General features: G+C 38.0%; 2 protein-coding genes across 2 annotated transcripts; one reads left to right on the top strand and one right to left on the bottom strand.

The window, feature by feature from the left end:
- Window positions 1-9221: 9221 nt before the first annotated feature.
- On the top strand, window positions 9222-12353 carry KLHL18 (Kelch like family member 18). Its single transcript, XM_090159611.1, has 7 exons — window positions 9222-9641; window positions 9705-9835; window positions 9897-10534; window positions 10593-10697; window positions 10753-10870; window positions 10939-11155; window positions 11214-12353. The coding sequence occupies exons 1-7, from the start codon at window positions 9525-9527 to the stop codon at window positions 11592-11594; spliced, it is 1707 nt and encodes a 568-aa protein (XP_090015737.1). The 5' UTR covers window positions 9222-9524; the 3' UTR covers window positions 11595-12353.
- A 67-nt stretch (window positions 12354-12420) lies between these two features.
- Window positions 12421-15199, bottom strand: LOC149927400 (protein lifeguard 2-like). The gene is made up of 13 exons (XM_090159613.1): window positions 15165-15199; window positions 14876-14976; window positions 14656-14813; window positions 14270-14598; window positions 14141-14205; window positions 14023-14076; window positions 13911-13961; window positions 13812-13851; window positions 13711-13748; window positions 13560-13647; window positions 13408-13497; window positions 13302-13349; window positions 12421-13245 (listed from the first exon to the last, which is right to left on the bottom strand). The coding sequence occupies exons 3-13, from the start codon at window positions 14759-14761 to the stop codon at window positions 13096-13098; spliced, it is 1059 nt and encodes a 352-aa protein (XP_090015739.1). The 5' UTR covers window positions 14762-14813; window positions 14876-14976; window positions 15165-15199; the 3' UTR covers window positions 12421-13095.
- Between the last annotated feature and the right edge of the window lie 1430 nt (window positions 15200-16629).

The raw sequence follows: 16629 nt of genomic DNA, 5'->3' as shown, positions 1-16629 counted from the left end.
TTTTTTACTTAGGGCCATCCTTGCTCGGAACCTCCATTGTTTGGAACCTCCATTACTCGGGATCTTATTTACTTAGGGCCATCCTTGCTCGGAACCTCCATTGTTTGGAACCTCCATTACTCGGGATCTTATTTACTTAGGGCCATCCTTGCTCGGAACCTCCATTGTTTGGAACCTCCATTACTCGGGATCTTATTTACTTAGGGCCATCCTTGCTCGGAACCTCCATTGTTTGGAACCTCCATTACTCGGGATCTTATTTACTTAGGGCCATCCTTGCTCGGAACCTCCATTGTTTGGAACCTCCATTACTCGGGATCTTATTTACTTAGGGCCATCCTTGCTCGGAACCTCCATTGTTTGGAACCTCCATTACTCGGGATCTTATTTACTTAGGGCCATCCTTGCTCGGAACCTCCATTGTTTGGAACCTCCATTTCTCGGGATCTTATTTACTTAGGGCCATCCTTGCTCGGAACCTCCATTGTTTGGAACCTCCATTACTCGGGATCTTATTTACTTAGGGCCATCCTTGCTCGGAACCTCCATTGTTTGGAACCTCCATTACTCGGGATCTTTTTTACTTAGGGCCATCCTTGCTCGGAACCTCCATTGTTTGGAACCTCCATTACTCGGGATCTTATTTACTTAGGGCCATCCTTGCTCGGAACCTCCATTGTTTGGAACCTCCATTACTCGGGATCTTTTTTACTTAGGGCCATCCTTGCTTGGAACCTCCATTGTTTGGAACCTCCATTACTCGGGATCTTATTTACTTAGGGCCATCCTTGCTCGGAACCTCCATTGTTTGGAACCTCCATTACTCGGGATCTTATTTACTTAGGGCCATCCTTGCTCGGAACCTCCATTGTTTGGAACCTCCATTACTCGGGATCTTATTTACTTAGGGCCATCCTTGCTCGGAACCTCCATTGTTTGGAACCTCCATTACTCGGGATCTTATTTACTTAGGGCCATCCTTGCTCGGAACCTCCATTGTTTGGAACCTCCATTACTCGGGATCTTATTTACTTAGGGCCATCCTTGCTCGGAACCTCCATTGTTTGGAACCTCCATTACTCGGGATCTTATTTACTTAGGGCCATCCTTGCTCGGAACCTCCATTGTTTGGAACCTCCATTACTCGGGATCTTATTTACTTAGGGCCATCCTTGCTCGGAAGCTCCATTGTTTGGAACCTCCATTACTCGGGATCTTATTTACTTAGGTCCATCCTTGCTCGGAACCTCCATTGTTTGGAACCTCCATTACTCGGGATCTTATTTACTTAGGGCCATCCTTGCTCGGAACCTCCATTGTTTGGAACCTCCATTACTCGGGATCTTATTTACTTAGGGCCATCCTTGCTCGGAACCTCCATTGTTTGGAACCTCCATTACTCGGGATCTTATTTACTTAGGGCCATCCTTGCTCGGAACCTCCATTGTTTGGAACCTCCATTACTCGGGATCTTATTTACTTAGGGCCATCCTTGCTCGGAACCTCCATTGTTTGGAACCTCCATTACTCGGGATCTTTTTTACTTGGGGCCATCCTTGCAGGATTAGTATTCCAAGTAATGAACCTTTTTAAGTTAGATCTAATCCTAAGTTAATTCCCTAAATCTCAGTCCTCAAATTGTGAATTTTCTCACATGGCGTGACGATCTTCTTATTTTGTTAAATCTTCTGTTAGCAATTTTTATTCGTAGTTTACAGGTTGGTAATTTTACGTTAGCTGTAAAACAATAAATACCAACAATTCTTCATTTATATATTTAGAATTTTACCTTAATAGTAAAAAAACTAGGTGCAATAAAGCCTTGTTCTTAATACCTTTCATTCACGTACGGAAGTGTGCTAAATCCTACAATTATTTTAAGCATTAGAGGAAGGTTCAGCCTAATAAGAAAAATATAATTCAATTATGTAATTGAACGAAAAAGAGGCTTTTACTGTATTATCCCCCCTTAAGGAAACTGTTGAAGACACGGAATGGTACTGATATAGTTTGATTTGCGTAAAGCTTGACCATTTAGCCTAGATGGATGAAAAATATTACACTAACTATAACAAACCGAACGTTTTTTCCTAAGCTGTACTTAATGAGACCTAACAGAATCAGAATCATTTCACACTAGTGATGTAGGCGTTATCTAACTTTATATCCAATGAACGCATTAGGTCAGGGGATAAATTTCAATTTCGTTGCCTTTTGGGAAATTCAGACTTTACTATTTACACTGTTAAAAATAAAGGTTTATAAAACGACCAAAATTGGACTTTTAATTTATTTCAAACCATTTGGTTACTAAAAACGGTCTCATCAATTATTTTAGACCCATTTTACTCTTTTATGTTTAATACAATACCTTTTGGGGTATTGAAAAGGAACGAGACCTAAGAATAAACCTTTTCCAGTCCTGGTGGTAAAGGTATAAAAATGTTACGTTCTAACATTTAGTCCTTTTGAATACCCATTTAATTCTCTTAAACGAAGAAAAAAATGATATGGACCAATTTCGAGACTAGTATTTGAATACTACGTTATTTCGTTTTTTAATATTTTCTTTAAAATAACATAATGCGAAGAAATTCCAATCACCAGGATTATTTAACTAAGGTTAAGTCTTTAAAAATTTGATAGCAGATTTTAAATCTAGGGGATATTGATTAAGGTGTCAAACTATGATAACCCAAATATCGGCACCCTTAAATTCTTGCAAAGTGTATAGCAAAAACTGAAAGTATTAAATGGTACTTTACGTGATCAACTCCCTTCGTTCAACCATGGAAGAAGTAATTCTTCCATGGTTCAACGACTTCAGGGACGCTCTTTCGTCTATTTCCCCCGAACGAAAACCAGCCTAATCTGGCCATGGTAATGGTTTATATATTGAGTCGTATTGAATAATCACAAAATTAAATAAATAAGGGCCTATAAAGGACTGAAAATAAAGTGAAAAAGGATTAACTTCTTACTGTTTATGATGTAAAATGGATAAAAGAACGTAAAATAAGTACTTAAACACTCCACAAAAGGACTGAATTTGGGGAGCAGACGGTTTAAATATGTTCTATGATAAAACCCTGAATGGTCTTAAATATTGGAAAAGGTTTTAAGCACTTTAAAGGTCTAAAATAAAACCTTTATTTTTAACAGTGTACTATTAAAGGTGGGGTGCTTTTTAAAGAACAAAACAAACCGCTGTATCGACAATTCATTATTTTGTATCCAAATTTAAGATAAGTATAGCGCATTTTACTAACTCTGAGTACGCGGATGTGCACCTAATGTACGGGTGGACTCAGCGAAATAGTGTATAGAACCCCTAAGATTACAGTTCCCTCAAAGTCCGTTACCAGATTGACGCTCATTTGCCGCTGTTGACAGACGCTTAACGGAAAACGGACAAATTCAACCACGACAAACTCGTGAGACAGTGAAAAACGTACTAGAAGACCTTGAGGAACAGGTACTTGTGACACTTTTAAATATATGAATAAGAATTAGGGTCAGGTTGTCTAGGGGTATTAAATTATCCTAAAATAAAGTGTCAGCATTAGAGATAATACACACGTGGTTTAATGAAACGATCAAATTAATATTACGCTGGTAACCAAGTACAAATATAAAAGTTATTGCCCCACTAATGAAGACAGTTTATGGAACATGGCTCTTGTTTAAACGTATTGTTCTTACATATAGAAAAATAGTCCTTCGATGATTCAATCGGCTGAAGTTCCTGGGCTCCATAACGAAACGCGGAACGCGATACATTAATGCGTAAACTATTCGGACGCGAATTAAAGTTGTCGCCGACACATTACTCGTTTCGTTTACCGCGAAACAGTAAGATGGAAAATCATGAACTGGGGGACCGGCGAGCCGGTCGCCATTGTCACGAAGGAGCGAGAGGACAAGTTGTGGTCATCTTCGGGTCGAGAGACCAAGAGAGAGAAGGTTCATGCACGTGGCCCTATTTAAGCTCTTCGTGTGCCATCGCTACTACGGGACCTAAAACAGTCTTCCCAAAACTCGACGTATTTATTCAAATTCGCTCGAGTTCACCCAAAATGGTTTTTATCCCCCCCTATTTGTCCAAAGTAATCCAAAAATGTTAAATTTACAATTTTTTTTTTATTTTTTTTTTATTTATTGAAGTTTTGCACAGAATTTGTCATTTTCGCATGTTATTTTACATAGACATTTTCTTATTTTATGCTGTCAAAAACATTTTTGGTTGCCATGGCAAAACGGAAGCCCAGCGTAACTTTTCCCTTTAACGGGTTTCATGTTACATCTAGGTCTAACAATCCCCCAACTTTGAACCAAATCGGAAAGAACCACCTCGGGTCGTCTCCTCGTGAGTGTTTCGCGAGCGTGTAAAAAATTTTTGCCGCCCCCTGTAGAAAAACGATTTCTAGGCCTTCTCTTAATCCAGGGGGCATTCGGGGCAATGATCATAGGCTCATACCAACGCTTACAGGAGAGTACCCGAGGTGTTTATTGCCGATTTTGTTCAAAGTCGGGCGTAATGTAGACCTATATGAAATATGAAATTTCCCAAAAGGAGACGTTGCACTACCCATTCGTTTTGCTATGGCAACCGAAAATGTTTTTGATCACTTAAAACAATAAAATCTCCATTTAAAAATGCATGGGATTTTCTCGGTTTCAAGAAAATTTTGAAAAATTTGAAAATCACGAAATGTGTAATTTGGACCACATTTAGGTAAATTTCATCAAGTTTGGGTAAATTGAAAAATTTTTAGGGTAAATTTGTAACAAATTTTGGGTAAAATAAGGAAAAAATCTTAATTTGGTTGTAAGTGGTCAAAAACATTTTCGGTTGCCATGGCAAATCGAATGGGTAGTGCAACGTCTCATTTTGGGAAATTTCATATCTCATATAGGTCTACATAACCCCCGACTTTGAACTCAATCGGCAATAAACACCTCGGGTACTCTCCTTGTTAGTATAAAGCGAATAACCATAATGCCTTGGGCGCATTTGGCAGTGCTACCGGTCTCGTTGCAAGTCATCAATTGGCTTAAGTGATTACGTGAAACACAAAAACACCATCCATGCTCCAGATGGTAGAAACGGTAATGATATATATAGTTCGATATTCATGGTTGAAAGGAATACATTCATCAAATCGATTATTTTTTTAAATGTCAAAGAGTTTCATAGGGCCTTTGAAGGGAGTGTGAACTAAATCAAAAAATCGTCTGTTAACACGGGCCGCAACTTGTTTTAACGTAACTAGCGTCAATTATACATAGCTTCTGTTTAATCCTTGTGGCAGATATTTTTACGACACCCGTGGCGGAAGCATCCCGACCACCCGTTGGGGGATTGGTAGTCGTCCACACACGGCCTTCCACAAACTCTGCCTCCCGGACGCCTGGGATTACAGGAGTTAGCCACTACTCCCGGCTTACGCATTTCTCTTAATTTGAGCTAAGGACGGTATCGTTACGAACTCTTTTGGTTGCTGTCGAAAAATAGTCTAGATGGCGCTACGGTGCCACGCTCTTCCTTGGTAGCGCCTATGATCTAGCGTCTGATATTGTTAAATTAGAGAAAAATGCCTCAATCTGGGCGTCGCGTCGACCGTTATGACAAGGAAACACAAAACAGTGGGAAATTATATTCATATTTAAATATTAGACTTTGATAGCGTCTATTTCATCCATCATAACCCTCTAATACGCGCAATTACGTACCATAAAAAGTCCTTACGCAACTGGCTGGGAAACGCTAATAGGCTTACCGTTTGGAAATACGCTACACAAAAAAAATTATATCTATCTTTTTCGTATCTTTTTACATAGATGGCAGCAGCTATACTATACTATCAATTTTTTCCCTCTGAAATTTCTATAGAATATCATTTAATTTTTGATATTTTTGAGCAAAGATGGCGACAAAATCATTCACAATCTTTCATTTTATTTAGTTTTGGCCCTTTGATTTTTTCCCGATCTTTCAAATTTCTTTAAAGATATGAGAGTTTCAATTAATTTCAATTCTTTTTTGCCCTTGCCTGAAAAATATCAATAGAAATCTTTAAAGATTTGGATAAGTATCATTTCAAATACTTCTTTAGTTTTCATTATTATGAAAAGTATATTTAAAAATATTTCGAATACGTTTCACGAGAAAGTAGAATCAATTTTTTTCATATCAAAAGTTCTGTATTAAAATGAATATTTCAATTTTTATCTTTTGATTATTGATTCAGAAGTAAATCCTTCAACATTTGATTTTGATTTTATGGATTAGAATCGATTTTAATTTTAGTATTTTCAAAAACTAAATAATGGAAAATAAATAAAGCTATTGCATCGCCACAGCTCACACCGCCAGTTTGCAACACATGACTCTAACTGCGTCTGCGTGGGACCTTGGAGCAAAGAAGTGGACTTCTCTACTCCAAGGTGGGACGGTGGGAAAAATAACTTTTGGGAGTTTTGGTTTTAGTTTTGAAATCGCCTTTCAGGCTGCGCGGCGCGGAATCAAAGTCTCTGCTTTCCGTCCCCCCTCCCTCCGACTGTTTGCCACCCCCCCCCCCCCCCACCACCGTTATAAAACGGCGACCTTTGACCGCTCCTCTCCCTTCAATAACTTAACAGTGTTTCGGGTTTGGCTATATTTCAGTATCACGTGAGATAGGTTCGCCGCTCAAATAGTGTATATTGGCATATCTAGATGGCGCTAAAATATTTCCTCTCAAATACAAACAAAATTGAAGAGAAACCAGAAGAAATCTATCGTGTAATTTCTAATACAAAAAATGGAAGCACTAGCTCTATTCCCGCTCTTTTTTTCGCTAGGCTAGGTAAGAGAAGAATCTTTTCAAATATAGATCGCTTCCGATTTATTATCTTCAAAATTTTATCGCGATCATTTTGCAATGTAGAAGATCATATCAAAATCGTATAATTTTATTTTTATTTTTCGGATAAAGTATCATCTCGTATCCTAAAAGTATCCAAAGATACGAGCGCGCCCATCACTGTACCTATCTAGTTTTCGACGGCAACCGAAAGTGGACGTACCGATAGCTTTCAGTCGCGAATTGTAATAGCACACACCCTGCCATAAGTCTAAAATAAATTTGCATTGTCAAATAAAAGAAGCAGGTTTATTGGAAAAAATAGTTGAAATTCAGGTTGAGCTTTTCTGGAACCTTCTTTTGAGCCTAGGCCTAACTCTTCTAGGCTTGATATGGGTTTTAATAACGCTGGTGGAATATCCCACTTCAACGACTTGTTCCATTTTCGGAAAGCGATCACTTATTGGTCATTTTCCCCACCCTTTTATTTTGCTAAATTACTCATAATTTAACTTCATCCGCACAAACCGAGAGTTTATAAATTTTAATATAGCTACATTGACTAAAATTCCGACGCAAAAAAATCCTTCTCAATTTAGAGGTTTTCCATTGGCTTAAATAAATATGATACTAGCCAATAGTGTGACTCCCAAAATTACTAGGATTAATAAAAAGGTTAAAATCTAACGTAGTCCACCTTTTTACTGGTTCGTGGTGAAACAAACCATTAGTGAAGATTTTTGAATGGAATAAAGGTACAGTGGCATACTTATGAGTAATTATGTTACATATGATAATACTATGTTGCTGGCAGCATCTAGAGGATGTTCTTGGTTTCTGTTTAACTCTTTTATAATTTATAAACACCGTTAAAAAATTAGAATCATTAAAAAATATTATACTATTAGTGAAATATTAACCTTCATTCGGTTTAATTCAATGTTTTTTTAAATTTATTTAAAAATAATTGATTTTTGTGGATTTTTCCTATCTGACTAACGTTAAATTTTGGTCGTAGCGAAACCCTGGTGGGAAAATATATACACGGTAAATTCAGGCGATTGACGAGGCCGGTAAAGCGCGGTACGCGTGATCGAAGTTGGCCGTGGTAACACAGAGCAATTACGACCATAGCAGACCGTAGATCATAGGCGCTATCTCGGAACTTCGGAAGTAAGTGGCGCCACCTAGACTCGTTTCGGTTTCGCTACACTGAAGCTTTCTTATCTAAACAGTTATTCATAAAAGGTGGGAATATTAATCTAGAGGTCCAATCAAAAAGTCGGATTTCAATATTTCTCGAAACAAGTTTTTAAAAAATAGGAATACTGCCGTCTGCTCCCAAATGACGAGAACACTTTATCATTCTACCTGTCGTGCCGTCTATCTCTCAATGGTTCGTTCAAATAAGACGCGTTTTCCGCCAAAAAGATTTATTTTTCAAAAATAATGGATGGCGCTACGGGTCATAGGATAACGTTTTCTCGTCATTTTAGAGGAGACGGCAGTCCGGCACATTCGTAATTTTCAAAAACTTGTTTCGCGGGGAGCAGATTTGATTGGATCTCTAGATTAATATTCCCAACTCAATGGTGACACCATAGATATAAGAAATGTATATAAAGGTCTAGATGAATTTTGGGGCGTCTAAGCCTAACATAAAATACGGAATTGACACCTAGCAGACACCGAGGAAGGCACGTGACCAGGATTGCAAGCTCTCCTAGTAATTTTGTACTAAGTGCTTGACCTTTCCGCAGGCCCTAGTCTTTAGACACCATCTATTGGTGACTTTTAGTATAATTTTTAAGCAGGAGACAATGGCTCTCGCAACGATTGCACGAGCTTTCTGACCGATAGATAGCGCCTTATAAGGATAGCCTGCATAAATTAAGCGTTTGAAATATTTTATCTAGACCTTTATATACGTTTCCTATATCTATGGGTGACACCGTGACCTATTCATTGCTAGGAATATGAAAACTAGGAATATGAAAACTCGGTACCCTGGAATAGAAAAGTGTATTCCCCCACTACGAGCTCCCCTCTCTCTACGGCAACGCAGCGCGAGCCAGAATCGCGGACATACGAGTTTAGCGCCACCTTTTCTACATGTTTTTATAAAATTCGTCTGCTAGTTTTCGAATATTAAAATTAATTGTCTATTCCTACTAAAAACACGGGACTAGAAATACGCGAATAGAAAAATTAGCAGACGAAAAGCCGATTAAAAGTGTAAAGGTTCTACGATAGATGGCGATACTTGTTATGTCCGTGAATTTTTTACTGCCCCGCCTAAAACGGGAGACGACCACTCCAGGTTTACTTGAATCCTCCTAGTTCATTGGGTCATCGGTGTTAAGAAAACGTAAAGTTGGGTTTATTGGTACTGGAACATGGCTTTAGGCCGGGAGTAATGGCTCACTCCTGTAATCCCAAGCGTCTGGGAGGCCGAGTTTGTGGTAGGCCGTGTGAGGACGAGCACCAATCCCCCAACGGGTGGTTGGGGTACTTCCGCCACGGGTGTCCCCACCCCAGGCCTGTCCCCACGTATCCCCCCGTTGGCGTGGCCGTTACACCGGTGCATATCGCACCCTGATTAATCAGTTATTGTGTGTGCTGGTGTCTAAGGCCTAGGGTCGACACCGATTGTGTGTATATATATAAAAAAAAAGGAACATGGCTTTAGAAAACGAAGATTCGGTGTTATTTAAACAAAATAACTTACCAGAAGTAACCTTTCCAATTTTTGAAGATATAAGAAGGCAAGGAAAGCTTTGTGATGTTACCATTAAAGTAAGTTTTAATTAGCGAAGGCTTAACAATTGGTCAATATTTTAAGCGTTTTTTGTCCTATAGGTGGATGATGCGATTTTTTCTGGCCACAGAGTTATTTTAGCTGGTACAATTCCGTATTTCAACGGAATGTTCACTAATGGAATGATCGAAAGTACGCAGAAAGAAATTACTATCAAAGGAATTGAACCATGGTGTGTTTCATGATGTGTTACGTTGCTTTATTTTATTCATTTGGGTATTTTTTGTCTACAGTGCTTTAGAAGCTTTAATTAATTTTGCTTACACTGGCAAAGTTACCATCCACACATCTAGCGTCCAATCTTTGTTAGTTGGTGCCTCTTTTCTTCAGCTACAACAAGTTAGAGAAGCTTGTTGCGAGTTTTTAAAAAAACGACTTCACCCTCACAATGTCGTTGGTGTGAAAGCATTTGCAGACACTTTAGGCTGCACTTCCTTGGTGGAGGCGGCCTTTAAGTATATTCAGAAACATTTTATGGAAGTCTCAAAGTCGGAGGAATTTATTGGCCTTCCATTTCAAGAAATTAATGATATTATAAGCAAAGACGAGCTTCATGTTTGTAACGAAGAAGAGGTGTTCGAAGCTGTCATGGAATGGGTGAAGAAAGACATAGTTAACCGGCAACTTTACCTACCACAATTATTGACCAAAGTTCGAATGCCCCTTTTAACTCCTCAATACCTAACAGACAGAGTAGCGACTGAAGAGTTAATTCGTACATCTCATAAATGCCGCGATTTATTAGATGAAGCCAAGGATTACCATCTTATGCCTGAGAGAAGGCTATTACTTCAAAGTTTTAGGACCAGACCAAGATGTTGTCCAGATATATTAGGTTTAATCTATGCTGTTGGTGGATTAACGAAGAATGGTAATGCTGTTCCACTTTTCCATTGTCAAAAATTATTCTTATTAGTATTTGATTTCAGGTGATTCTTTAAGTACCGTTGAAGTTTATGACCCCACGATTGAGCGGTGGCAAATGTCCAACGAAATGACCATGCTACGAAGCCGCGTTGGTGTGGCTGTCATGGGTAAACGCTCTTTAATATTTTTAAGCCATCCATATAACTACCATATTATTGACAGGAAACAAACTTTTTGCAATTGGGGGCTATAATGGTAATGAAAGACTTAGTACTGTGGAAGTATTTGATCCAGCTACCAATACTTGGTCCAAAGTTGCATCTATGAACTGTAAAAGGAGGTATATTAGACTTCAATTATTAATTTTGCTGTAAGCTTATTTCTTAAAGAATAAGCTTGATATTTCAGCGCTGTAGGAGCTGGTGCATTATTTAACCGACTCTACGCTTGCGGAGGGTATGATGGTGTTTCCTCGCTCAGCACAGTAGAATGTTATAATCCAGATTTGGATCAGTGGTCCATGGTTGCTTCCATGAGTAAACACCGTAGTGCATCTGGAGTTGTACCATTTGACGGTTACATTTATGCTTTAGGAGGTCATGATGGACTGTCAATATTTGATTCGGTAAATTAGAAATAAGTGTACTTGTGGATTTCACCTCCTACACAATTTTTTTCATTAGGTGGAACGTTATGATCCCCAAACTGGACAATGGCAATTAATCTCACCCATGCTGACCAAAAGATGTAGATTAGGGGTAACTTCTCTTAATGGAAAAATATATGTTTGTGGGGGTTACGACGGATCAACTTTCCTGCAGACTGCGGAACGGTACGACCCTCAAATTGGAAAATGGGAACATATTCCCCCAATGAATGTCATGCGCAGTCGTGTAGCCCTTGTTGGCAGTGCAGGAAAACTTTACGCGATTGGAGGATATGATGGTGTGTCCAATTTAAGTTCCGTGGAGGTTTTTAACCCTGAAACTAATGAATGGAAGTTCATTGCTTCAATGTGCGCTCATGAAGGGGGGGTTGGGGTTGGTGTTATTCCTTCCTATTAACAAATATTTTATTAGCTACAAAATTAATTATTTCTTAACTTTAAGTGTGTAAATTATTAGTGTTTGGTGAAATCATACGTTAACTAATTCTGATACTGATTTTTATCAATATGTAAAAAATATTGTAAAACCCTACCTAACCAGTTTTCTGGAGGGGAACTTTAGTCACTGACTGTTAGCAAAGATAATATAGGCCTAGTACCTTAGGTTCTAATTCAGAGAGCTTTCCAATTGATGGTTTTGTTAAATTGCGATTACCCACTTCCAGCTTATGACCTCGAAAAATCAGCCCACATCCCTTACTGTAGTGCCCTACTAGGTAACTGTGGAGTTCCAGTAGGAAAATGGGTAAATGCTATTGGCTACCCGCAAGGCAGTGATTTTGAATCTAGGGTACGATGTCTATATTATCTTTTGAAAGAAAACGAGAACCACTATTTGTCTAAAGATAACATTGAACAACGTCGAAGAGGTAAAAAAGACCAACAATACGTGGTACTTCAAGGCGAAGTACCGCGTATCAGTTAAATTTATGAAATAAATATTTTAGTTTCCCCAAATGTTGGTCTTTTTTACCTCTTCAATGTTGTTCAATGTTATTTTTGCTGTTAGCTAGCTGAAAGTTCAAAACTGCAGTCTACCTAGTATTAGATGTGAACCTTTGAATTGGTAAAATCGTTATATTTGATATATCAGTCTTGGGCCAAACATAAAGTATTGTATTTTAACCATCTTAATTTATATGTAAAATTTATAACCACAGAAATTTTAATGTGTGTCTCATAAAATCGCATTATGGATCTATAATTGTTACCAATTAAAATCATAATTTTATATTTCCTTTATTCATGATATTAAGATACTTTACAAGCTTTGTGTAACTTTAACATATAAAATCAAAAGAAAAGAATATCTATATTCCATGAATTTAATCACTTATGATAGTTTTTTATACAACATAAAGGAAGACTAACATATTTACAAATATAAACTCTAAATCACTAATTTAGTCCCACTTAAACTTTTACATTAGAGTGCTTTCGTTTGATTAGTTTTGGTAAACTAGTGACATCACAGGTGTAGTGTTCACCGTGGTTGCCATGACAGTTACAGGTTCTTTTCAATAGGTGAATTACATTGGTGACGTCATGAGTTTCAAATTGAAAGCACTCTGGATGAACACAAGGTTCATTATGAAGCTCTCAAAAAATAGTTGGAAACCATACAAAAATACATTTACACTTTAAACCTACCACTAAATGCTAGTCATAAATTTATACATTCACACTAAACTACAAGAAACTGAGATTTTAGAGGAAACTTGTATTTCCTATAACATTATAGAAGCGAGATAAAGAACCATTTATAGTTTGTTAAAAGCGAGTTTCAGTCGAGATATAATTTAATATTGAAGTCAAAACAAGTGCAGAATACAGTTTTTATCTTAATTTTTATAAAAGTCTACTCTCCTCTAGAAAATGTTATATTTCCAAGAGTGTTTCTACTTTCTGCTTCCACCCAGGAGGGTCAAAAGGAACAGGAAGATGTAAACGATGTCTAAGTAGAGCTGCAGGGCAGCAAAAATGTGTTCTTCAGGGCTCAGTTGATACTTCTTTCCACCCATCACCATTTGTGTATCAAACGCCAAAAACTAAAATAAAATAGTTTAATCAGTGAATCGATTGAATTCCAATATAAAGCACTCACCATCATGAAGAGAAGGGCACCCAATCCGGCGTAGACTGTATTCATTATCTGCATTTCCAACAATCATTAGTTATATAATTTCATTTCATTTATTTTTACAAATTACCTCATTGCGAGTGAAAATGCAGAGGATTCCAAAGAAGAAGAGCACCCAGACCAAGATGAAAAGGACGCCAGCGCAACTGGTTAAATCAAACTGCAATATAAATAAGCAAGTATTAGACCTTGGATTTTCTTTTCAAACTTGTTAAAATTTACTTTCGTAAAACACGAGAATATGGTGATCACGAGGCAACAAGCGGTGCAAATTCCCAAAGCCATTATGACGATATTGGTATCATGGAAGCTGGAAAATTGATCAATTAAAAAAAATTATAAATATAATACATTATATTGGAAATTACATTACCTAGAAATGACCGCTACCAAATATGTAAGGCACACGGTCTATAAAAAGAAATAGAAATATAGACTTTGACCATTTCAATTGGAAAATATAAAGTATCTTACAAAGAGTGCAAGTAAAATAAGATTGGTTGGATATTTCCTCCTAATAGGATAAATATTAATAAACAAGTTATAGAGACTGAAACCAAAAATGTATTGTACCTCAAATCTTTGCAGCAAACTAATGCAATGTAAATGGCAAGGAAGAAAATGCTAAAATTTAAAAATGTTAATTTTCGAAAAAGTTCAAATATAATAAAAGTAACATTATTACTATGCCGCGATGTACATGCCGAAAGAGTTCTGAACATATTGTTTGACCCCTTTGCTATTTAAAAAGAAACCATGATGTTATTTATGTTGCTTAAAGTAAAAAAAAGGTTTAAACTTACTGGAAAATAAAAAGGGCAATGATACCAACAGTAAATGCCAATTGAACCATAAGAATGGCATAAACCTTTAAAATATTTTAATTAGATACAAAATTGTGATGCAAATGAAATGCGATAAACAAAACCAACTTTTCTGATAAAAGCATTTCTAATAGCTTTATCGGAAAATCCGCTCCAGTCTTCCATGATGTTTTCGTTGGAAGTTGAACGATTAACCGCATCTAATCCAGTTCCAATTGGATAAGCAGTTGGTTCAGGTGAAGTAATAAATTGCCCTTGTTCAGGAGGAATGTAGGAACCCTGTGATTGTGGTGGATAAACATTTTGTTGGGGGCCAGTTACGTATCCAGGATAATTTTGCTGAGGGTTAAAGTATTGAGGAGGGGCAAAGCCAATGTCAGTGGGTTGCGCTGGATATGGCAGTTGTTGTCCTGGAGATCCAACGTTTTTGGGTTGAGCTATGTAATAAGCATTGGTTATTTTCATTTCAATTTAATTTTTATTTGTTTTTTTACCATAGCCAGCCTGAGGCTGAAAACCAGCTGTGTATGGAGGTGGAGGGATGTCATTGTAATTTTTACCATAATCAGGATACGCTTGAGTTTGAGATGGTGTAGTCATGGCGTTTAAAATGTACCCTAAACAATATTTTGCGCTATTTTTGTTGAAGTACCTATAATTTAGTAAAGCAAGGTTTATTATCAGGACCCTTTACTGGTACGTGATGGGTGGTACTCGGTAGGGTTATCTGGTTTCCGTTTCGCCGTTTTTCCTGAAGTTCGCGGAATTGCGTATATTGCACCTCGGTTATACAAGACAACGCAATTCACGAGGAAGTCTACAATAAAATTGACACCCAGCGGCGGATTTTGGAATTAAAGAAAGGTACGCAAAAATTTTAATCCAATCGAAGTCAGTATTGTCCCAGAAATAAGCCACCTACGAAAAGCATTTAACTACACGACCTTGGTTTTCAAAATGGTTTTCACGACAAAAAAAATAGTACAACGACAAACAGACCTAGGATTGGGATTTTCCTCTTTTTAGATGAATCGTTGAGTCATTTTGCATAAAGTCTGCAAACACTTCATTGTAAAAGCAGAGATAGAAGTTAGGAATTCCTACCAACAGACCTATGTAAAACATTTTAGATAAGTCATTTAATGGTTCGATTCTCATGCTGTGCAGCTGTTATTGTTGAAAGCGTCAGTTTAAAACTTTTGGCGGGAGGGGATAAATATCTATTTATTACAAAAAAACTACTTCTAACAATTATGTTTTGTTTGTTTTCTCTAAAACTATTAACAAAAGTTAAAAAAGTAAAAATGCGAAATAAAAAGAAACACGAAAAAATTTATATTTTTCGCGAGATTTAAGTCAAGAAAATTTTCTTCTATACATATTTAAGCATAAGTAGCATAATAAACTTACGTATGACACTTCATATTCTCACAACGCCAGTTCTTTAATGATATTTGTTCAAGGATTCTATATTTTAAAATATTTTTATTTCACCAATATTTACAAAATTTACAAAGAATAGAGGTAATCCTCTAGGGAAGCCCCTGGAGGAAAGGTGTTTAATATTGATGCCGCGTTGCCTCGCTGAATCGCGATAGCGATTCGTTGGAGAAGGAACTGAACCGAACGCGGCTCACCGGTTACGTCCTTCAGACGACGGCCAATGGCGTGAACTAAACCTAAGCCTTCTTGACCGAACGAGCCGAGAGTTTCAACGGCCACCGCTTTAAAAATGTACCGATTCTCGAGTCCAGCGTACTTAGACTTTTTCTTCACTTCAGCCTGGGTAGCGGCCCAGAGATGGGCTGTAGAAGAAGCCGCCAAATACGAACTCGCAAGTGGGTCTGTGCATGTAAAGTCCCAAACTAGCGACTTAGAAGGATAGGAAGTGATGGCGCTATCGCGCCGGGAAGAAAACGCGCGACTGGGCCGCAGTAGCTTCTTCCAAAAATTACCCAGCCAAGGTCAAATATCGCTACCGTGAAGGCGCCAAAGCCCATTTCGCCGTTGAGCGATTTGGCTTTGGGGGTGAGTAAAAGCGGTAAAAGTGACGTCACTCTTTTGTAAAACTCCACGCTCTTCCCACCAGGCCGTTTATACAGGGGAACCTAGTCACTTCCTATCCTTCTAAAAATATAGAATCCTTGGTCTGTTGCAAAGGGACAACCATAGAAATCTCATAGGTAACTTGAATGCTGCCGCCTACGGCCGAGCTTGACGCCAGTTCACCTTGAACCTTCAGCCAATGAGAGGCCGTAGAGTGGTTCCGCCAAGGAGGATCATAATCCTCCTTGGATCCGCTACTATAGCGGGAGATAGGTAACGTCATTCTCTCTGGTGACATTAAATTCTTGGCAGAACCACTCTTTGATCTCTGATTGGCTGAGATCTGGCTATCGTCTGCCACGGCGTTTGGCCCATTTGCCAGTTACACGGCAGCATTCTAGTTACCTATGAGATTTCTATGG

Source organism: Leiobunum rupestre, chromosome 9, assembly GCF_980474605.1.
Source record: "Leiobunum rupestre chromosome 9, qqLeiRupe1.1.hap1, whole genome shotgun sequence".
In the NCBI taxonomy this organism is placed as follows: Eukaryota; Metazoa; Arthropoda; class Arachnida; order Opiliones; family Sclerosomatidae; genus Leiobunum; species Leiobunum rupestre.
Note: the sequence above shows the minus strand (reverse complement) of the source record. Positions and strands in the feature narration are given on the sequence as shown.